At 47.7% G+C, this 19,532-nt stretch overlaps 1 protein-coding gene and 1 long non-coding RNA gene across 2 annotated transcripts in view; one reads left to right on the plus strand and one right to left on the minus strand.

Moving 5' to 3' along the window:
* Positions 1 to 17,717, minus strand: part of LOC311039309 (voltage-gated potassium channel KCNC1-like) — a gene marked incomplete at both ends in the record, with an annotated part of 30,878 nt that extends 13,161 nt beyond the window's left edge. The window contains 2 exons of the mRNA XM_084049098.1: positions 8,851 to 9,330; positions 17,559 to 17,717. Coding sequence (XP_083905224.1) covers positions 8,851 to 9,330; positions 17,559 to 17,717 — 639 coding nt within the window. The remainder of the gene's footprint in view (positions 1 to 8,850; positions 9,331 to 17,558) is intronic.
* The window catches only part of LOC311045074, a 155,759-nt gene extending 136,949 nt beyond the window's left edge, over positions 1 to 18,810 (plus strand). The window contains exon 3 of the long non-coding RNA XR_014600748.1: positions 18,634 to 18,810. This is a non-coding gene — a long non-coding RNA (uncharacterized lncRNA). The remainder of the gene's footprint in view (positions 1 to 18,633) is intronic.
* The last annotated feature ends 722 nt before the right edge of the window (positions 18,811 to 19,532 follow it).

Raw genomic sequence — 19,532 nt, forward strand, 5'->3', positions numbered from 1 at the left:
ACTGGAACACATAGAGAGAGAAGAACAGAGAGGTGAAGACAACCCACTGGAACACATAGAGAGAGAAGAACAGAGAGGTGAAGACAACCCACTGGAACACATAGAGAGAGAAGAACAGAGAGGTGAAGACAACCCACTGGAACACATAGAGAGAAGAACAGAGAGGTGAAGACAACCCACTGGAACACATAGAGAGAAGAACAGAGAGGTGAAGACAACCCACTGGAACACATAGAGAGAAGAACAGAGAGGTGAAGACAACCCACTGGAACACACAGAGAGAAGAACAGAGAGGTGAAGACAACCCACTGGAACACATAGAGAGAAGAACAGAGAGGTGAAGACAACCCACTGGAACACACAGAGAGAAGAACAGAGAGGTGAAGACAACCCACTGGAACACATAGAGAGAAGAACAGAGAGGTGAAGACAAACCACTGGAACACATAGAGAGAAGAACAGAGAGGTGAAGACAACCCACTGGAACACACAGAGAGAGAGAAGAACAGAGAGGTGAAGGCAACCCACTGGAACACATGAGAGAAGAACAGAGAGGTGAAGACAACCCACTGGAACACATAGAGAGAAGAACAGAGAGGTGAAGACAACCCACTGGAACACAAAGAGAGAGAAGAACAGAGAGGTGAAGACAACCCACTGGAACACATAGAGAGAAGAACAGAGAGGTGAAGACAACCCACTGGAACACATAGAGAGAGAAGAACAGAGAGGTGAAGACAACCCACTGGAACACATAGAGAGAAGAACAGAGAGGTGAAGACAACCCACTGGAACACATAGAGAGAAGAACAGAGAGGTGAAGACAACCCACTGGAACACATAGAGAGAGAAGAACAGAGAGGTGAAGACAACCCACTGGAACACATAGAGAGAAGAACAGAGAGGTGAAGACAACCCACTGGAACACATAGAGAGAGAAGAACAGAGAGGTGAAGACAACCCACTGGAACACATAGAGAGAGAAGAACAGAGAGGTGAAGACAACCCACTGGAACACATAGAGAGAGAAGAACAGAGAGGTGAAGACAACCCACTGGAACACATAGAGAGAAGAACAGAGAGGTGAAGACAACCCACTGGAACACATAGAGAGAAGAACAGAGAGGTGAAGACAACCCACTGGAACACACAGAGAGAAGAACAGAGAGGTGAAGACAACCCACTGGAACACATAGAGAGAAGAACAGAGAGGTGAAGACAACCCACTGGAACACATAGAGAGAAGAACAGAGAGGTGAAGACAACCCACTGGAACACATAGAGAGAAGAACAGAGAGGTGAAGACAACCCACTGGAACACATAGAGAGAAGAACAGAGAGGTGAAGACAACCCACTGGAACACATAGAGAGAGAAGAACAGAGAGGTGAAGACAACCCACTGGAACACATAGAGAGAAGAACAGAGAGGTGAAGACAACCCACTGGAACACATAGAGAGAAGAACAGAGAGGTGAAGACAACCCACTGGAACACATAGAGAGAGAAGAACAGAGAGGTGAAGACAACCCACTGGAACACATAGAGAGAAGAACAGAGAGGTGAAGACAACCCACTGGAACACATAGAGAGAGAAGAACAGAGAGGTGAAGACAACCCACTGGAACACATAGAGAGAGAAGAACAGAGAGGTGAAGACAACCCACTGGAACACATAGAGAGAGAAGAACAGAGAGGTGAAGACAACCCACTGGAACACATAGAGAGAAGAACAGAGAGGTGAAGACAACCCACTGGAACACATAGAGAGAAGAACAGAGAGGTGAAGACAACCCACTGGAACACACAGAGAGAAGAACAGAGAGGTGAAGGCAACCCACTGGAACACACAGAGAGAGAGAAGAACAGAGAGGTGAAGACAACCCACTGGAACACATAGAGAGAAGAACAGAGAGGTGAAGACAACCCACTGGAACACATAGAGAGAAGAACAGAGAGGTGAAGACAACCCACTGGAACACATAGAGAGAAGAACAGAGAGGTGAAGACAACCCACTGGAACACATAGAGAGAAGAACAGAGAGGTGAAGACAACCCACTGGAACAGAGAGAAGAACAGAGAGGTGAAGACAACCCACTGGAACACATAGAGAGAAGAACAGAGAGGTGAAGACAACCCACTGGAACACATAGAGAGAGAAGAACAGAGAGGTGAAGACAACCCACTGGAACACATAGAGAGAAGAACAGAGAGGTGAAGACAACCCACTGGAACACACAGAGAGAAGAACAGAGAGGTGAAGACAACCCACTGGAACACATAGAGAGAGAAGAACAGAGAGGTGAAGACAACCCACTGGAACACACAGAGAGAAGAACAGAGAGGTGAAGACAACCCACTGGAACACACAGAGAGAAGAACAGAGAGGTGAAGACAACCCACTGGAACACATAGAGAGAGAAGAACAGAGAGGTGAAGACAACCCACTGGAACACATAGAGAGAGAAGAACAGAGAGGTGAAGACAACCCACTGGAACACATAGAGAGAGAAGAACAGAGAGGTGAAGACAACCCACTGGAACACATAGAGAGAAGAACAGAGAGGTGAAGACAACCCACTGGAACACATAGAGAGAAGAACAGAGAGGTGAAGACAACCCACTGGAACACATAGAGAGAAGAACAGAGAGGTGAAGACAACCCACTGGAACACATAGAGCATTGGTTCTCAAAGTGGGGTACGGGGACCCCCAGGGGTACTTGAGGGGGTTCCAGGGGGTCCCCAGCTAAATGATGGGTAGAAACCAAATGGACCCTTATGGGTCCATTTGGTTCCATTTGTACACTTTCAGAGTTAAATTAGCATTGATTTTACAATATAAATTGCGGTCCAAGTGATATAAATGCCATTAAATGGGGGTCCGTAGCTCTAATGCATGTCAAACTGGGGGTCCTTCAAATTAAAACGGTTGAGAATCACTGCTAGAGAGCCGTAAAAAAAATCTTCTCTTATGGGGGTCCCTGGCATATCTTTTGAAATGGGGGTCCGCGGGCTAATAAGTGTCAATTTGGGGGTCCTTGACATGAAAAAGTTTGAGAACCATTGGCATAGAGAACACACAGATGCGTTCCCGGTATTAAAGGGTTAAGGCCTGACCTTCACTCTTTTATGCTGCATGTAACTGTTGGTGGAAGATGTTTGGGTTCAAATAAAAACCCCAAACTTTGCATCTCTTGACTTGGCCAATCGGTCACTTTTAATGGTCTTATGTCCCCTCCCCATTAATGCCACTTCGTCGTACAGACCTATATCATTCAAAAGTAGCGGAAACAGCTAATCTATGGTTTTAAAATACAATATAATATGTTTTAATGTAGTCAATGAAATGCCGTCTCCTCACATCTGTATGCAAATGACATCCTGAACATAATTCTTCCTCTCAGTCATTCTTTGTATAGCCTACTACATTGGTTTTCAAAGTGGGGTCCGGGGACCCCCAGGGGTCCTTGGGGGGATACCAGGGGGTCCCCAGCAATTTTTTTAATAATAAAATGTCACAATCATTTTAACCACTTTATCCACATTTTATATTGGCTATTCAAATATTTTTTAGTTACTAGTTGCTTTGTAGATTTTGATTATTATTACAAAACATACATTAACCACTTCATCCCTATATTATTTTGGCCATTTGAAAAAAGATTTTTAGACGTTTTATACATTTGAAAACTTGTGAAATGGGACATTTTGCATATTGAGTACTTTTACTTTTGGTACTTTCAGTACATTTTCATACCAATACTTTTGTACTTTTTCTCAAGTCAATTTTGACTTGAGTAAAAGTAACAGAGTACCTACATTGCAGTATTGATACTTTTACTTAAGTGAAGAATTTGAGTACTTTTCCCACCGCTGTACAAATGCATGTGACCAGAAGCAGAGATAAAGAACATAAATGAGGGGGTTAGTTTAAGTAAACATATCATGTTATTTAGCCTAGTTTAGTTTGGCCCACATTCCTCCAGGATGCCTAGCCTGGTAAATGCCCACAGTGTAAAGTAACAGTAGCTGATATGTGTGAAATGTTTTTGTGTCAGGAAAACAGAAAGCATCTCTGACCATCGTTAAGGAATTAGAACCACACACACACACACACACACACACACACACACACACACACACACACACACACACACACACACACACACACACACACACACACACACACACACACTTCTGTGGGAAAGAGTGCTTCAGTGCACCCTGTTTGTGCAGACGGAAGGGAGAACAGGAGGACAGACAGACAGACAGACAGACAGACAGACAGACAGACAGACAGACAGACAGACAGACAGACAGACAGACACTAACTAAGTACATTTACTTTGAGTATCTGTACTTTATACTTTATACTCCTCCCCATTCCTCCACACACAAACATTGTCCTCCATGTTTGCAACCAGCTGGATATTACATATAAAATAGATTGTAGAATAAATATAAATAAATCTCCAAGCTCTTTTCTTTGCTCTAATTCTGGCTCTGATAAGGCTGGTTTCAGGCACAACCCAACCCAGTGTTCTAGTTCATCTTACAAGACTCTAACAACAGTGCGGTGAAAATAGCAGATCTACAAGCTCACAACACGTTGTGACGCATTGTGAGCTTGTAGATCTGCTATTTTCACTATGTTAATTGCTTTAAAATTAATGATTAAAAAAGAAGGGTTTTGGACCGGACAGCGCTGATATATTCTCCCTGTCTGAGGCTATACAGGTTTCTTAGAAATAGAAGCAACACACTTTGAAGTGTGTGTGTGTGTGTGTGTGTGTGTGTGTGTGTGTGTGTGTGTGTGTGTGTGTGTGTGTGTGTGTGTGTGTGTGTGTGAAATCTTAAATGAAGCCTATTTCTAATGAATCTTACAAATGCCACGTGTTGACGTTCTGTTGAAATCTTAAATGAAGCCTATTTTTCATGTGTGTGTGTGTGTGTGTGTGTGTGTGTGTGTGTGTGTGTGTGTGTGTGTGTGTGTGTGTGTGTGTGTGTGTGTGTGTGTGTGTGCGTGCGTGCGTGCGTGCGTGCGTGCGTGCGTGCGTGCGTGCGTGTGTGTTTGTGCGCGTGTGTGCGTGTCCATGCATTGTTCCATTCATCATGTGGAGTGGTTTTAGGAGAGATGAATCCATCACAAAAAGAAGTTTGGGTCAAACACCAACCTCAATAAGTCCTCTGGCCTCACCATTACATACTGAAGCAGAGATGAGGTCATTTATTCACCATTACAGTCTGAAGCAGAGATGAGGTCATTTATTCACCATTACATCCTGAAGCAGAGATGAGGTCATTTATTTGGGGTTTGTTCTGGATGACAAGCTCACAGGTGAGACAAAAAGTAGCTTTAAAAGTGATCTCAGGCCTGCAGGAGAGGGGGTGAAATCCGACAACGAGGCCGACATAGCCACGACTTTTGCCACGACTTGCCTCCTTTGCCACCCGACTAGAATCTTTTGAAAATAGCAGATCTACAAGCTCACAATGCGTCCTATCGCGACTCATTGTGACCTTGTAGATCGCCCATTTTCAAATGGCCGAAATGTATATATATAGGGCTGAAGTGGTTAATGTATGTTTTGTAATAATAATCTAAATCTAAAAAGTAACTAAAGTTTTCTAATAATTCTAGTGGCGTAAAAGTATAATATTTGTCTCAGAGATGTAGTGGAGTAGAAGTAAAAGTACTGGAAATTGGAAATACTCCAGTAAAGTAAAGTACCTCAAAATTGTACTTAAGTACAGTACTTGAGTAAATATACTGTACACCACATCATGGTATTACACCATGTCTCTGAAGGCTAAATTGCAGACCTCCTAAAATAAGCCGGTAAAGATAAACCATCTCACCAACGTTCACTCAGAGTGGAAGAGACCGTCCTCCCAGCTCTCAGAGTCTGGCTCTAATATTTATAGAATCAATGAACTAAACTAATACCGTATTTAGTATGTTTCCTACCTGAAATGTGAGCTGTGCAGACTCCCTACATCAACCACTCAACATCTATTTTATGCTTTTCAATATTTTTCCAACAAATAGCAGAACTAGCCGATCTACAAGCTCACAAAACAACATTTTGACCTTGTCCGTTCAAAAGTGGGACATCTTACAAATGCCACGTGTTGACGTTCTGTTGAAATCTTAAATGAAGCCTATTTTTTCAACGAACGGTGTGAACGAGTGTGTGTGTGTGTGTGTGTGTGTGTGTGTGTGTGTGTGTGTGTGTGTGTGTGTGTGTGTGTGTGTGTGTGTGTAAGAGTTATTTACAGCTCCAGGTTGGTACAGGGCTGCCCTGCTCTACTTCAGGATGAAGACGATAGCTGTAGGCAGGAAGCAGAGAGCTGAGAATCACCCTGTTAAATATACAGTCTGTTAAATACACTGTCCATCACTGTTAAATATACAGTCTGTTAAATACACTGTCCCTCACTGTTAAATACAGTCTGTTAAATACACTGTCCCTCACTGTTAAATATACAGTCTGTTAAATACACTGTCCCTCACTGTTAAATATAGTCTGTTAAATACACTGTCCCTCACTGTTAAATATACAGTCTGTTAAATACACTGTCCCTCACTGTTAAATATACAGTCTGTTAAATACACTGTCCCTCACTGTTAAATATACAGTCTGTTAAATACACTGTCCCTCACTGTTAAATATACAGTCTGTTAAATACACTGTCCCTCACTGTTAAATATAGTCTGTTAAATACACTGTCCCTCACTGTTAAATATAGTCTGTTAAATACACTGTCCCTCACTGTTAAATACACTGTCCCTCACTGTTAAATACACTGTCCCTCACTGTTAAATACACTGTCCCTCACTGTTAAATACAGTCTGTTCAATACACTGTCCCTCACTGTTAAATATACAGTATGTTAAATACACTGTCCCTCACTGTTAAAGCTCATTCATTCTTCCTCATAAAGCCCTCGAGTCCCTCGATCTAAATAAACCATTTCTGGCACAATGTGTCTGTCTGGCTCGCTGGCACGCTGACGGATGGACACACGTGCGGAAGGACGGAAGGACGGACCTCTCCTCTCCATAAAGAGGCCAGGCTGTACCCTGTCTCTCTCTAGCACACATTAAAAGTCCAACATGCCAGAACTCCCCCACAGTGTCCTCTGTGTGAAGAAGACTCTCCAGCATCACTCACTGCAGCTCTGAAGCTAAAGGAACTGGATTGCATTGTTGTTGTTGTTGTGCAGGTAGCCATGAGGATGTACAACAGGGTACATGTAGAATACTATTCCCCAGTTGCACTGTAGGGTGCGCTATCGTTCTGATAGATACTTTCCACACTGTATCATTAATACTGTAGCCTAACTGTTTAGGCATAGGGTTAGGGTTACGGTTAAGGTTAGGAATAAGGTTAGAATACACTCCCTATTTAAAGGAGGCTGTAGAAACAGATAAGCAGTCAGAAGTAGGCAGGAACACAGGAACATCTCTGAGGGAGAGCTGTAGGTCTTGTGTGATTAAGGTTTAGCCTGAAGAGAGTCCTTACCAGTTGGGTTTTGTTTATTAGTATATGGTGCATTTATATAGCATCTTTATCCAAGGCGCTTTACATAGATTGTGCATCACATTCACCCATTCATTCACACATTCACACACCGATGGAGGAGGAAACCATGCAAGGCACCAACCTGCTCATCGGGAGCAATTAGGGGTTCAGCGTCTTGCTCAAGGACACTTTGACACTAATTGTGGGGGAGCCCGGGATCGAACTGGAAACCTTGCGGTTGCTCTACCGGCCACTCTACCCCTGAGCCACTGCCGTCCCATTATTAGTGCTGCATTAGTGTTTGCCTTATTTATTTTTCTCATAGAGTTACCCTAACCCTGAAAGGCATGGGGAGAGAGTATGTTTTGCACCCTGTCCGTCCGTCCGTCCGTGTGTCCTGTCCGTGTGTGAGCAGCTAATCTCCGGCACCCGGTTTGCCCGGTCGCTGCGAAACTGTGCACACACACTCCCTGGATGCCAATTCAGAATTTTTCACATGAGCCTGTTATAGCGCCACCAGGAGGTCGATTTGTGCAAAACCTATATTTTTGGATATTACTCTTACAGACAGAACATCATGCACATCGGTACACAGTATCTCTATAGTCATGTGATCAACACGGATCTGTCCGATTTCCCATATTCCATCCTGATTGGCTAAGGTTCGCTTTCAAAGTTTGCAGGATTGGTCCGTTGTGAACAAAAAGCCTCAAATCATGAACACAGCTTGTGATTTCCGTGAAATTTCACAAACACATTCCCACTAGGCAGAGGAAGAAATGCCACCCTTTTCACATTGGCCTGTTATAGCGCCACCAGCAGGCATCATTTTAACAGCAACAGACATTTTCGGAACAAAATGTCTCAAATCATGAATACAGTGTCTGATTGCCGTGAAAGGCCTAAGAATAAATGGCAGCCTTTTCACATTGGCCTGTTATAGCGCCACCAGGAGGCCAGAATAACCTACCTGACCTGGCGGAGACCTGTGCTCCGAGGAGCACAGGTTCACCATTCTAGTGAATGGTTCTCTATGACCTCATGAATGAGGTCATAGAGAACCATGTGTTCTTTTAAAAAATGATATTGTCCGTTTTTTTCCGTGTGAAACATTGCACCCTTTACATCTGCAAAGACCTTAAGGTATATTATGACATGGTTCACCCTGTCTGCAAAGACCTTAAGGTATATTATGACATGGTTCAATGTTGAAAATGAGTGGCATTCCACTTTAAGTACAGTACTTGAGTAAATGTACTTAGTTACTTTCCACCACTGCCTGCATGTACTGTAACATATCCACGAGCAAAACGTTCTACTCACTCTTGCGTACTTGGAGGAGTAGGGGTCCTCGAACAGCGCCCACGTCCTCCTCTGCCAGCGCTTCCACTTGTTCCCCGTGGCGGACCCCCGGTACCAGCCCCCCCCCCCCTCGGGGGAATCCCCCCCCAGGGGAAGCCTCTTGGTCATCTCCATCATCTCGTCGTCTCCGTCCATCCCCGATCCGTCCCCTCCTCCCCCTCCCGCGTCCTCCGGACCCCCCTCCTCCTCCTCCGCCTCCGTGGGACCCCCTCCCGCGGGACCCCCTCCGAAGCTGTCCAGCGCCTCCTCTGCCTCGCGGTGCTGCCGGTAGGTGGTCCAGCAGCAGGGCTCCACGTCCGTCTCGTCCAGGCCCCAGAAGGCCAGCTCCTCCTCGTACAGGGGTCCGCACACGTCGGCCGGGCAGTGCAGACGCCCCGTGCGGTAGTAGTTCAGGATGTGGGAGAAGACGCCCGGGTGGCGGTCGAAGAAGAACTCCTCCGCCTGGCAAGAGGCAACAGTTACAATGAGTCTCAGTAAGTAGACCTAACTGTAGGTCCAGTGGCGTGCACAGACATTTTGAGGGGCAGGTGCTCAAGTAAAGTATACTTTTTTTTTGTTTACTTGGTCTGCTCTTTTTTCCCTCTACACCTATACCTCTTTGCCAAAAATAGCCGATCTACAAGCTTCACAACGCCTCGCGCTGCGAGGCGTTGTGAAGCTTGTAGATTGGCTATTTTTGGCTAAAGTTCTCCTCAGAAAAGGGATGCTAGGTTTCGAGTGGTTATGGTAAAAAGAAAAATCATATCACATAAAGATTTGGCGGACCCCCTGTAGTAACTCTGAGGACCCCCTAGGGGTCCCGGACTGAGGGAAAACCCCTGCTGTATTTTTTTTTTCTTCAAAAGGGCACTTCTGGTCAAGAGGGCAAAGGGCAGGTGCTCTAGCTCCACCTAGAGTATATCTGTGCACGTCCCTGTGTAGGTCTACTTACACTCAGTAGACCTACAGTAGACCTACAGTAGGCCTACTGATAGACCTACTGTATTTGCATAAGTTACTAGTTCCTTTGTTAGACCCTCCAGAAAAATGCGATTATGCGATCGCAGAATTTACCGCATAATCAGCAAAATGGCGCATAATTATGCGGGGGTAACGTTTTTTTCAAAAAGGCTGCATCGCATAATATGTGCATCATATAATATATGCATCGCATAATATGTGCATCGCATAATATGTGCATCGCATAATATGTGCATCACATAATATGTGCATCACATAATATGTGCATCGCATAATATGTGCATCGCATAATATGTGCATCGCATAATATATGCATCGCATAATATGTGCATCGCATAATATATGCATCGCATAATATGTGCATCGCATAATATGTGCATCGCATAATATGTGCATCGCATAATATGTGCATCGCATAATATATGCATCACATCGCATAATATGCGCATCACATCACATAATATGTGCATCGCATAATATGTGCATCGCATAATATGTGCATCGCATAATATGTGCATCACATAATATATGCATCACATAATATGTGCATCGCATAATATGCGCATCACATCGCATAATATGCGCATCACATCACATAATATGTGCATCGCATAATATGTGCATCGCATAATATATGCATCACATAATATGTGCATCGCATAATATGCGCATCACATCGCATAATATGCGCATCACATTGCATAATATGTGCATCGCATAATATGTGCATCGCATAATATGTGCATCGCATAATATGTGCATCGCATAATATATGCATCGCATAATATGCATAATATGTGCATCGCATAATATGTGCATCGCATAATATGTGCATCGCATAATATATGCATCGCATAATATGTGCATCGCATAATATATGCATCACATAATATATGCATCACATAATATGTGCATCGCATAATATGTGCATCGCATAATATGTGCATCGCATAATATGTGCATCGCATAATATGTGCATCGCATAATATATAATATGTGCATCGCATAATATGTGCATCGCATAATATATGCATCGCATAATATGTGCATCGCATAATATGTGCATCGCATAATATGTGCATCGCATAATATGTGCATCGCATAATATGTGCATCGCATAATATATAATATGTGCATCGCATAATATGTGCATCGCATAATATGTGCATCGCATAATATGTGCATCGCATAATATGTGCATCGCATAATATATGCATCACATAATATGTGCATCACATAATATGTGCATCGCATAATATGCGCATCACATCGCATAATATGCGCATCACATTGCATAATATGCGCTTCGCATCGCATATTTCGCAACTTTTCACCTTTTTCGCAACTTTTCGCATGCCACATATTTCATAACTTTCTGCATATTTCGCAACTTCGCGCAATTTCACCGCATAAGATTGCAAAAAAAAAGCATATTTCATCACATAATCAAGAGTTTTAGCCCGCGTTTTTCTGGAGGGTCTACTTTGTAGACCACTTCAACTATAACTTTGGCTTTTTGAAAATAGCAGATCTACAAGCTCACAACACGTCACATGGCGTATTTTGATGCCAATACTTTTGTACTTTTTTGCTCATGAGTAACATTTTTACATTGCGTTTATTGATACTTTTACTCGATTGAATTAGATAACTTTTTCCACCACTGTTGATTACTTTTACTTAAAGGGATATTTCACTTTAAAAAAAACTTTTGGTCATTTTATCGTCTACTCAGGCCTTTGTGAACCCCCCAGACAGTTTTTAAGTTGCTCGGTTCAGTATTTAGATATTTGATATTCATTTTATCAGACACGCCCCCTTCCCATACAAACCCATTGTAACTTCAAACTCCATTTTAACCTGTTAGATTCATCAAAAACACCCGTCCTTGGTTCTGGTGACTCACCCTGCCCTCCTAATGCGTGAGGGGGCCGTGTTTTTCCGATTATTTTTTTCATTTATTTTATTTTACTTTTTTATTGTATACATTGTGGGGAACTGATCGAAGCCAAACACAAAATGCAGGGTACAAGCCCAATTAAGGGTATTTATTCAACACCTTTCGTATATGGGACCCGCAGGTCCTTGGTAATACTCTTCAAATAACTTCAAATAATAAAGATCAAACTCAAAGTTCGCCCCGCGTCGGGGTATTTTCATGCATCACAATGTCTCTGTTTGGAATCCATGCGCCTCAGCGTCATCGTCATTTATCCATGCATTGTGTCGGGTAATGTGATTAACTCCCACAGGTTGCCTAGGAGTAAACAAAGAGTATCCTTTTAATACTACGATTCACAAGCATTCATCAATGTGCGGGAATAGTGGAGAATATTGCCTTACCGCCTGTAGCACCCGTCCAGTCACCAGGAGAGCCAATGCCAGACTGAGACAGAGTAGCCATACTTGTAGCCAGGTGCCACACCTAACCTGTCGCCGCAGCTGCGCTGAGTTGGGGCTGATTCATGATGGTGAGTGGCAGGTAACGCCCTTCTATGACGCTGCCCAGGCTGGTGCGCTGCCTGCGCGGTCTCACTCTGTCTCTGTCCCATGGCCTCTCCCTGGTGTGGTGCTTACCTGACAGGCGGCATTGTGGCGATACTCCACATATCCCCCCCCTAAGCCCGCCGCTTGGTCCGGGGGCTTCCAGCTCCTCTACTTCATACATTCGGGACAGTGCGTCTGCGTGTGGAATCTCCTTCCCGGGCCGGTGCTCCACCTTAAAACAGTAGTCCTGCAGCTCCAGGAACCACCGCGTCACTCTGGCGTTCCGGTCTTTATTGGTGGCCATCCATTTTAGGGGTGCATGATCTGTAATGAGGGTAAAGGTACGGCCCCACAGGTAATAGCGCAGGTGGTGAATTGCCCATTTCACCGCTAAACACTCTTTTTCTACTGTTGCGTAATTTTTCTCATGGTCTAGTAATTTTCTGCTCACGTAGGTAATTGGATGTTCCTCTCCATCAAATACCTGTGCGAGGACCGCCCCCAACCCGGTGCCCGACGCGTCTGTGTGGAGGACGAAGGGCCGGCTGAAGTCGGGGGCTTTCAATACTGGCTCCTCACAGAGCGCGCTCTTCAATTTCTGGAACGCGGCCTCCGTCTCGGCCGTCCAGACAATGTGGTTGGGGCGTTTTTGACACGTCAGCTCATACAGTGGGGCTGCAATGGTAGAATAGTTTTTCACAAATTTTTGATAATAAGCCATAAGGCCAAGGAACGATTTTACTTGCTTTTTCGTGACAGGATGGGGCCATTCCCGAATCCGCTCCACTTTACGCGTCTGGGGCCGCACGCATCCTCGTCCGATCGTAAACCCCAAGTAGTCGGTCTCCGTCAGGCCGATGCGGCACTTTTTTGCATTCGCTGTCAGCCCGGCTCGTCTGAGCGCCCCAAGGATGGCGTGGAGGTGCTGCAGATGGAGGCTCCAGCTCGGGCTGTGGATCACGATGTCGTCTAGGTACGCGGCAGCGTAGTCTCGGTGGGGGCGGAGTACACGGTCCATCAGCCGTTGGAATGTGGCGGGCGCGCCATGGACTCCAAACGGCAGCACCGTGTATTGGAACAGCCCATCGGGCGTGGAGAAGGCCGTCTTCGCCTTGGCCCGGTCCGTCAGCGGCACCTGCCAGTAGCCCTTGGTCAGGTCCAGCGTGCTGACGAACCGGGCAGGACCCAGGCGCTCGATCAGTTCATCCACTCGGGGCACCGGGTATGCGTCAAAGGCGGAGACGTCATTCAATTTTCGGAAATCGTTGCAGAAGCGCAGCGTCCCGTCCGGCTTCGGTACAATCACGATCGGGCTGGACCATGGACTGTACGACTCCTCGATTACTCCTAACTCGATCATCTTGGCCACCTCTTCTTTGATGGCGATTCGTCTGGCTTCTGGGATGCGATATGGCCGTTGGCGCACTACCTTCCCCGGGTCCGTGCGGATGTCGTGCCGGATCAGCGTGGTTCGGCCGGGGAGTTCGGAGAATATGTCCCGGTTCCGCCCCAGCAGGTCCTTGATGTCCTGGGTCTGGGCTGGGACGAGGTCTTCTCCGATGGGCACCGGGGGCAGCGTCTGCGCGGGCACGGCGGTCATCAGCGCTGGCAGCGGTAGTCGGGGGGCCGAGACCCACTTTTTCAGTATGTTCACATGGTAGATCTGATGGCCTTTCCGTCTGCCGGGCTGGCTCACCCGATAGTCCACGGGGCCCACCTTCTCCACGACCTCGTATGGTCCTTGCCATTTTGCGAGGAACTTGCATTCCGAGCTGGGGACCAACACCAGGACCTTCTCTCCCACCTGGAACTCGCGGAGCGTGGCGCCTCGGTTGTAGGTCCGGGCCTGGTCTCGCTGGGCTTTCTCCATATGTTCTCGTACCAGGGGCCAGATGGTCTTCGCCCGGGCCTGGAGACGCTCCACGTGTTCCACCACACTGCGGTGGGGAGAAGGCTGGCGCTCCCAGGTCTCTTTGGCGATGTCCAACAAACCACGGGGCCTCCGGCCATACACAAGCTCAAATGGCGAGAACCCCGTGGACGATTGCGGTACTTCCCTGATGGCAAAGAGCACATACGGAATCAACTGGTCCCAGTCTTTCCCGTCCACATCAGTTAGTTTCTTCAACATTTTTTTTAAAGTCTGGTTAAACCTCTCGACTAAACCATCCGTCTGTGGGTGGTAGACGGAGGTGCGAATGCGCTTCACTTTCAGCCATTTATACAATTGTGACATCACTCGGGACATGAAACAGGTGCCTTGATCCGTTAGTACTTCTTCAGCTATGCCCACCGGGCTAAACAGCATCAATAGTTCGTGGGCCACCGCTTTCGCCGAGGCCGCCCGCAGGGGGATGGCCTCGGGATATCGAGTGGCATAGTCTAGTATCACTAAGATATAGCGGTGACCGCGACTGGATTTTGGCAACGGACCCACAATGTCCATGGCAAGGCGTGAAAACGGCACTTCAATTATCGGCATTGGTACAAGAGGGTTATGAAACGTGGGCCGCGGAGCGGTCTTTTGACATTCAGAGCAGCCTTTGCAAAAGTCCTCTACTGCCCGTTTAACCCCGGGCCAGTAGAAGCGGGCCAATATGCGCTCGTATGTCTTTTGGCTTCCCAAGTGCGCTCCTAGTTGGTGCGTATGTCCTAAATATAACACCCGTGACACATATTCTTTTGGCACGTTTGGCAAGTAGCTGCTCGACTAGGTCCCCCCCCTTGTCCAACACACCCCGATATAACAAGTCTTTTTTTACAAGGAAGTATGGGTGACTCAATGCACTCACCCCCTCACATTTCTTCCCGTCGATGGCGGCCACGTTCCGGCGCGCCATGTCCAGGTTCGGGTCGGTCCACTGCGCCGTGGCGAACCCCCCAGCCCGGGGTGGTTCGAGAGCTTCGGCGCCGGGGAATTCGGCGAAGGGGTCCGCAACATCAGCGGGGCCCGCGGCCCCCTGGCTTGACGTGGCCTGCATGTCCTCCGCCTCCCGTCTCTGGTCTTTTCCTCTCCTCTCCTTTTCTTTGTCTCTCTCGTCTCTCTCGTCTCTCTCGTCTCTCTCGTCTCTCGCGTCTCTCTCGTCTCCCCCATCTCCTGCCGGGGAGCTGTCACTCAGGCCAGCTGGTGTGGTGGCGCGGAACGCAGGGCAGGCGTGGAGCGCGCCTGGAGGCGCCGGGCGCGGGACGCGTCGGCGACGGTGGCGGGCGGTGCCGCGCAGCAGGCCGGGGTCCCAGTACCGGGCGAACAGGACACAATCAGCGCCGATCAGCAACGGCACGGGCAGGTTGGGCACGACCCCGGCTGGTACCACGGCGTCTCCCCGGGGCGTCTGGACGCGGAGCTGGGTCACCGGATAGTGGCGCACATCGCCATGGACACAGGTTACAGGCACGGTGACGGCGCTGAGCTTCCCGGCCAGGTCCGCTCGTACGAGAGTCACCGCGCTGCCGGAATCCAGCAGGGCGTGCGTGTCGGTCCATCCAATCTTCACGGGCAGGCGTGTCTGGCGGTGCGGGCTGGTGCCGGTGTGCAGGCAGGGCCGCGCGCTGTCGGAGCTGGCTGCGGTCCCCATGGATACGTCGCGCTCTCTCTCGGGGCACGACCAGGAAATATGGTCCGCCTGCCCGCAGACATAACAGCGGCGTTGATGTGGGCCTCGGGTGGGCCCTTCGGCAACGGCGGCCTCAGTCCGGGCGGCGGATGGGTTCGGTGGCGTCGACCTTCGACGATCGCGGCTGGGCTTCTCCTCCCCAGGGCTCTTGGCTGCTTCGGTGCGCGTGGTCCTCATCATGTCCACGCTCACTTGGTGGTTTTCTAAGAGGGCCACGAGTGCCTCCAGTGAGCTTGGACTCACTTGTGAGGCGTATCTCCGGGCGTCAGCGAGGGTTAAATCCCGGCACACCCGCTGGGCCTCGCCGGTGAGGAACGGGGCCAAGAGCGAGGCCCAGTCTCCGACTGGCCACCTCTCTCTGGCTGCGGTGCGCTCAAACACTTCCAGGTACGCTTCAATATCATCTTCTGGTGTCAATTTGGTGAGTACTTCTCTAGGTGGGCGTGTGCTAGCCACATCACGGCTAATCCTATCAATTAACTTTTGTACCGCTGTCTGCAAATCGGTTTGGCTCCTCAACAGGGCCGTCAGGGCGTTGGCATGCTCCATGTTTTTTTGGGTTTGGCGTGGATCAGTGTACCCGTATTCTCCACCATATGTGGGGAACTGATCGAAGCCAAACACAAAATGCAGGGTACAAGCCCAATTAAGGGTATTTATTCAACACCTTTCGTATATGGGACCCGCAGGTCCTTGGTAATACTCTTCAAATAACTTCAAATAATAAAGATCAAACTCAAAGTTCGCCCCGCGTCGGGGTATTTTCATGCATCACAATGTCTCTGTTTGGAATCCATGCGCCTCAGCGTCATCGTCATTTATCCATGCATTGTGTCGGGTAATGTGATTAACTCCCACAGGTTGCCTAGGAGTAAACAAAGAGTATCCTTTCAATACTACGATTCACAAGCATTCATCAATGTGCGGGAATAGTGGAGAATATTGCCTTACCGCCTGTAGCACCCGTCCAGTCACCAGGAGAGCCAATGCCAGACTGAGACAGAGTAGCCATACTTGTAGCCAGGTGCCACACCTAACCTGTCGCCGCAGCTGCGCTGAGTTGGGGCTGATTCATGATGGTGAGTGGCAGGTAACGCCCTTCTATGACGCTGCCCAGGCTGGTGCGCTGCCTGCGCGGTCTCACTCTGTCTCTGTCCCATGGCCTCTCCCTGGTGTGGTGCTTACCTGACAGGCGGTATTGTGGCGATACTCCACAACATTTTTTTTAATTTTCCAAAAGAAATATTAAAAATAAATGAAAAAAGTAATTGAAAAAACACGGCCCCCTCGCGCATTAGGGGGGCGGTATGAGTCATCAGAACCAAGGACGGGTGTTTTTGATGAATCTAACATGGTTAAAATGGAGTTTGAAGTTACAATGGGTTTGTATAGGAAGGGGGCGTGTCTGATAAAATGAATATGAAATATCTAAATACTGAATCGAGCAACTTAAAAACTGTCTGGGGGCGGGGCGGACGGGGCTCACAAAGCCTGAGTAGACGATAAAATGACCAAAAGTTTTTTTGAAAGTGAAATATCCCTTTAAGTTAAAAAATAAAAAACTTCCACCCCCCCCCCCCCCCCCCCACTGTGTTCTGTTCAGCTCACCGAGGCATCATAGTGAAAGGGTCCGTGCTGTGGATCGGCCTCGGCCAGCCAGGCCAGCCGGGTCCCGGGCAGGGTCCTCAGGGTGCCGAGGTAGGTTTGGTGACGGGTCCCTCCCACGTTGATCACGACCCGCTCCGTGTCGCCGTGCGGCTGGCCCATGCTGCTGCTGCTGCTCTCCGTCTATGTCTCTCTCTCCTCTTCCTCTCTCTCTCCGCGTGGCGGGTGGCCCATGATGATGATGATGGTTCTGCCCCGGAGGGACCCTCCTCCTCTATGGGCATGACTCGGGCATCAAACCCCCTGAAATAGACAGGCTGGCTGCTCGCTCCGCTACGCTCTGCCTCACCTCCACAGAGAACATCTGACTGAGGAGAGAGAGACTGGTGGGCGTTATGAGAGAGAGAGAGAGAGAGAGAGAGAGAGAGAGAGAGAGAGAGAGAGAGAGAGAGAGAGAGAGAGAGAGAGAGAGAGAGAGAAGAGGAGAGGAGAGCACACTCTCCTCTCCTCTCCAGGGACGTGCACAGATAGACTCTAGGTGGCGCTAGAGCAGCTGCCCTTTGCCCTCTTGACCAGAAGTGCCCTTTTTTCCCCAGTTTACAGCAGGGGTCTTCAACAGGGGGTTCGGGACCCCTAGGGGGTCCTCAGAGTTACTACAGGGGGTCCGCCAAAGAGGTATAGGTGTAGAGGGAAAGAAAGAGCACCAAGTAAACAAAAAAAGTATAATTTACTTGAGCACCTGCCCCTCAAAATGTCTGTGCACGCCACTGCTCCTCTCCATGAGTGGATCAAACAAGTGGATCCTCATGTTAATGAGGTTTATTCTTAAATGTAAAACACTAAAAAAGAAAGAAAGAAAGAATTAATAGAATAACTTTATTGTCACATCACAGGTTTACAGTGTAAATAACTTTATTGTCACATCACAGGTTTACAGTGTAAATAACTTTATTGTCACATCACAGGTTTACAGTGTAAATAACTTTATTGTCACATCACAGGTTTACAGTGTAAATAACTTTATTGTCACATCACAGGTTTACAGTGTAAACTAGAAAAAGTGCTCCTCGGAGCACAGGTCTCCGCCAGGTCAGGTGCGTTATTCTGGCCTCCTGGTGGCGCTATAATAGGCCAATGTGAAAAGGGTGCCATTTATTCTTAGGTCTTTCACGGCAATCGGACACTGCATTCATGATTTGAGGCATTTTGTTCCAAAAATGTGTTTTGCTAAATTAGACCTGCTGGTGGCGCTATAACAGGCCAATGTGAAAAGGGTGGCATTTCTTCCTCGGCCTACTGGGAATGTGCGTGTGAAATTTCACGGAAATCGCAAGCTGCGTGCATAGTTTGAGGCTTTTTGTTCAAAACGGACCAATCCTGCAAACTTTGGAAGCGAACCTTAGCCAATCAGGATGGAATATGGGAAATCGGACAGATCCGTGTTGATCACATGACTATAGAGATACTGTGTACCGATTTGCATGACGTTTGGATAAAATCTGTAGGAGTAATGTTAAAAAATGTGTTTTGCACAAATCGGTGAAAAAATGTGGGCAGAGGTTCTGAATTGGCATCCAGTGAGTGTGTGTGCACAGTTTCGGAGCGACCGGGGCCAACGGTGCCGGAGATTAGCTGCTAACACACAGACAGGACGGACGGACGGACGGACGGACACACACACACACATGGACGGACGGACGGACGGACGGACGGAGGGTAAAACATACTCTCTCGCCATGCCTTTGGCCTGGCGGAGACAATAACTTTATTGTCACATCACAGGTTTACAGTGTAAATAACTTTATTGTCACATCACAGGTTTACAGTGTAAACTAGAAAAAGTGCTCCTCGGAGCACAGGTCTCCGCCAGGTCAGGTGCGTTATTCTGGCCTCCTGGTGGCGCTATAATAGGCCAATGTGAAAAGGGTGCCATTTATTCTTAGGTCTTTCACGGCAATCGGACACTGCATTCATGAT

Source organism: Gymnoscopelus microlampas, assembly GCF_963454915.1.
Source record: "Gymnoscopelus microlampas genome assembly, chromosome: 1".
Taxonomy (NCBI): domain Eukaryota; kingdom Metazoa; phylum Chordata; class Actinopteri; order Myctophiformes; family Myctophidae; genus Gymnoscopelus; species Gymnoscopelus microlampas.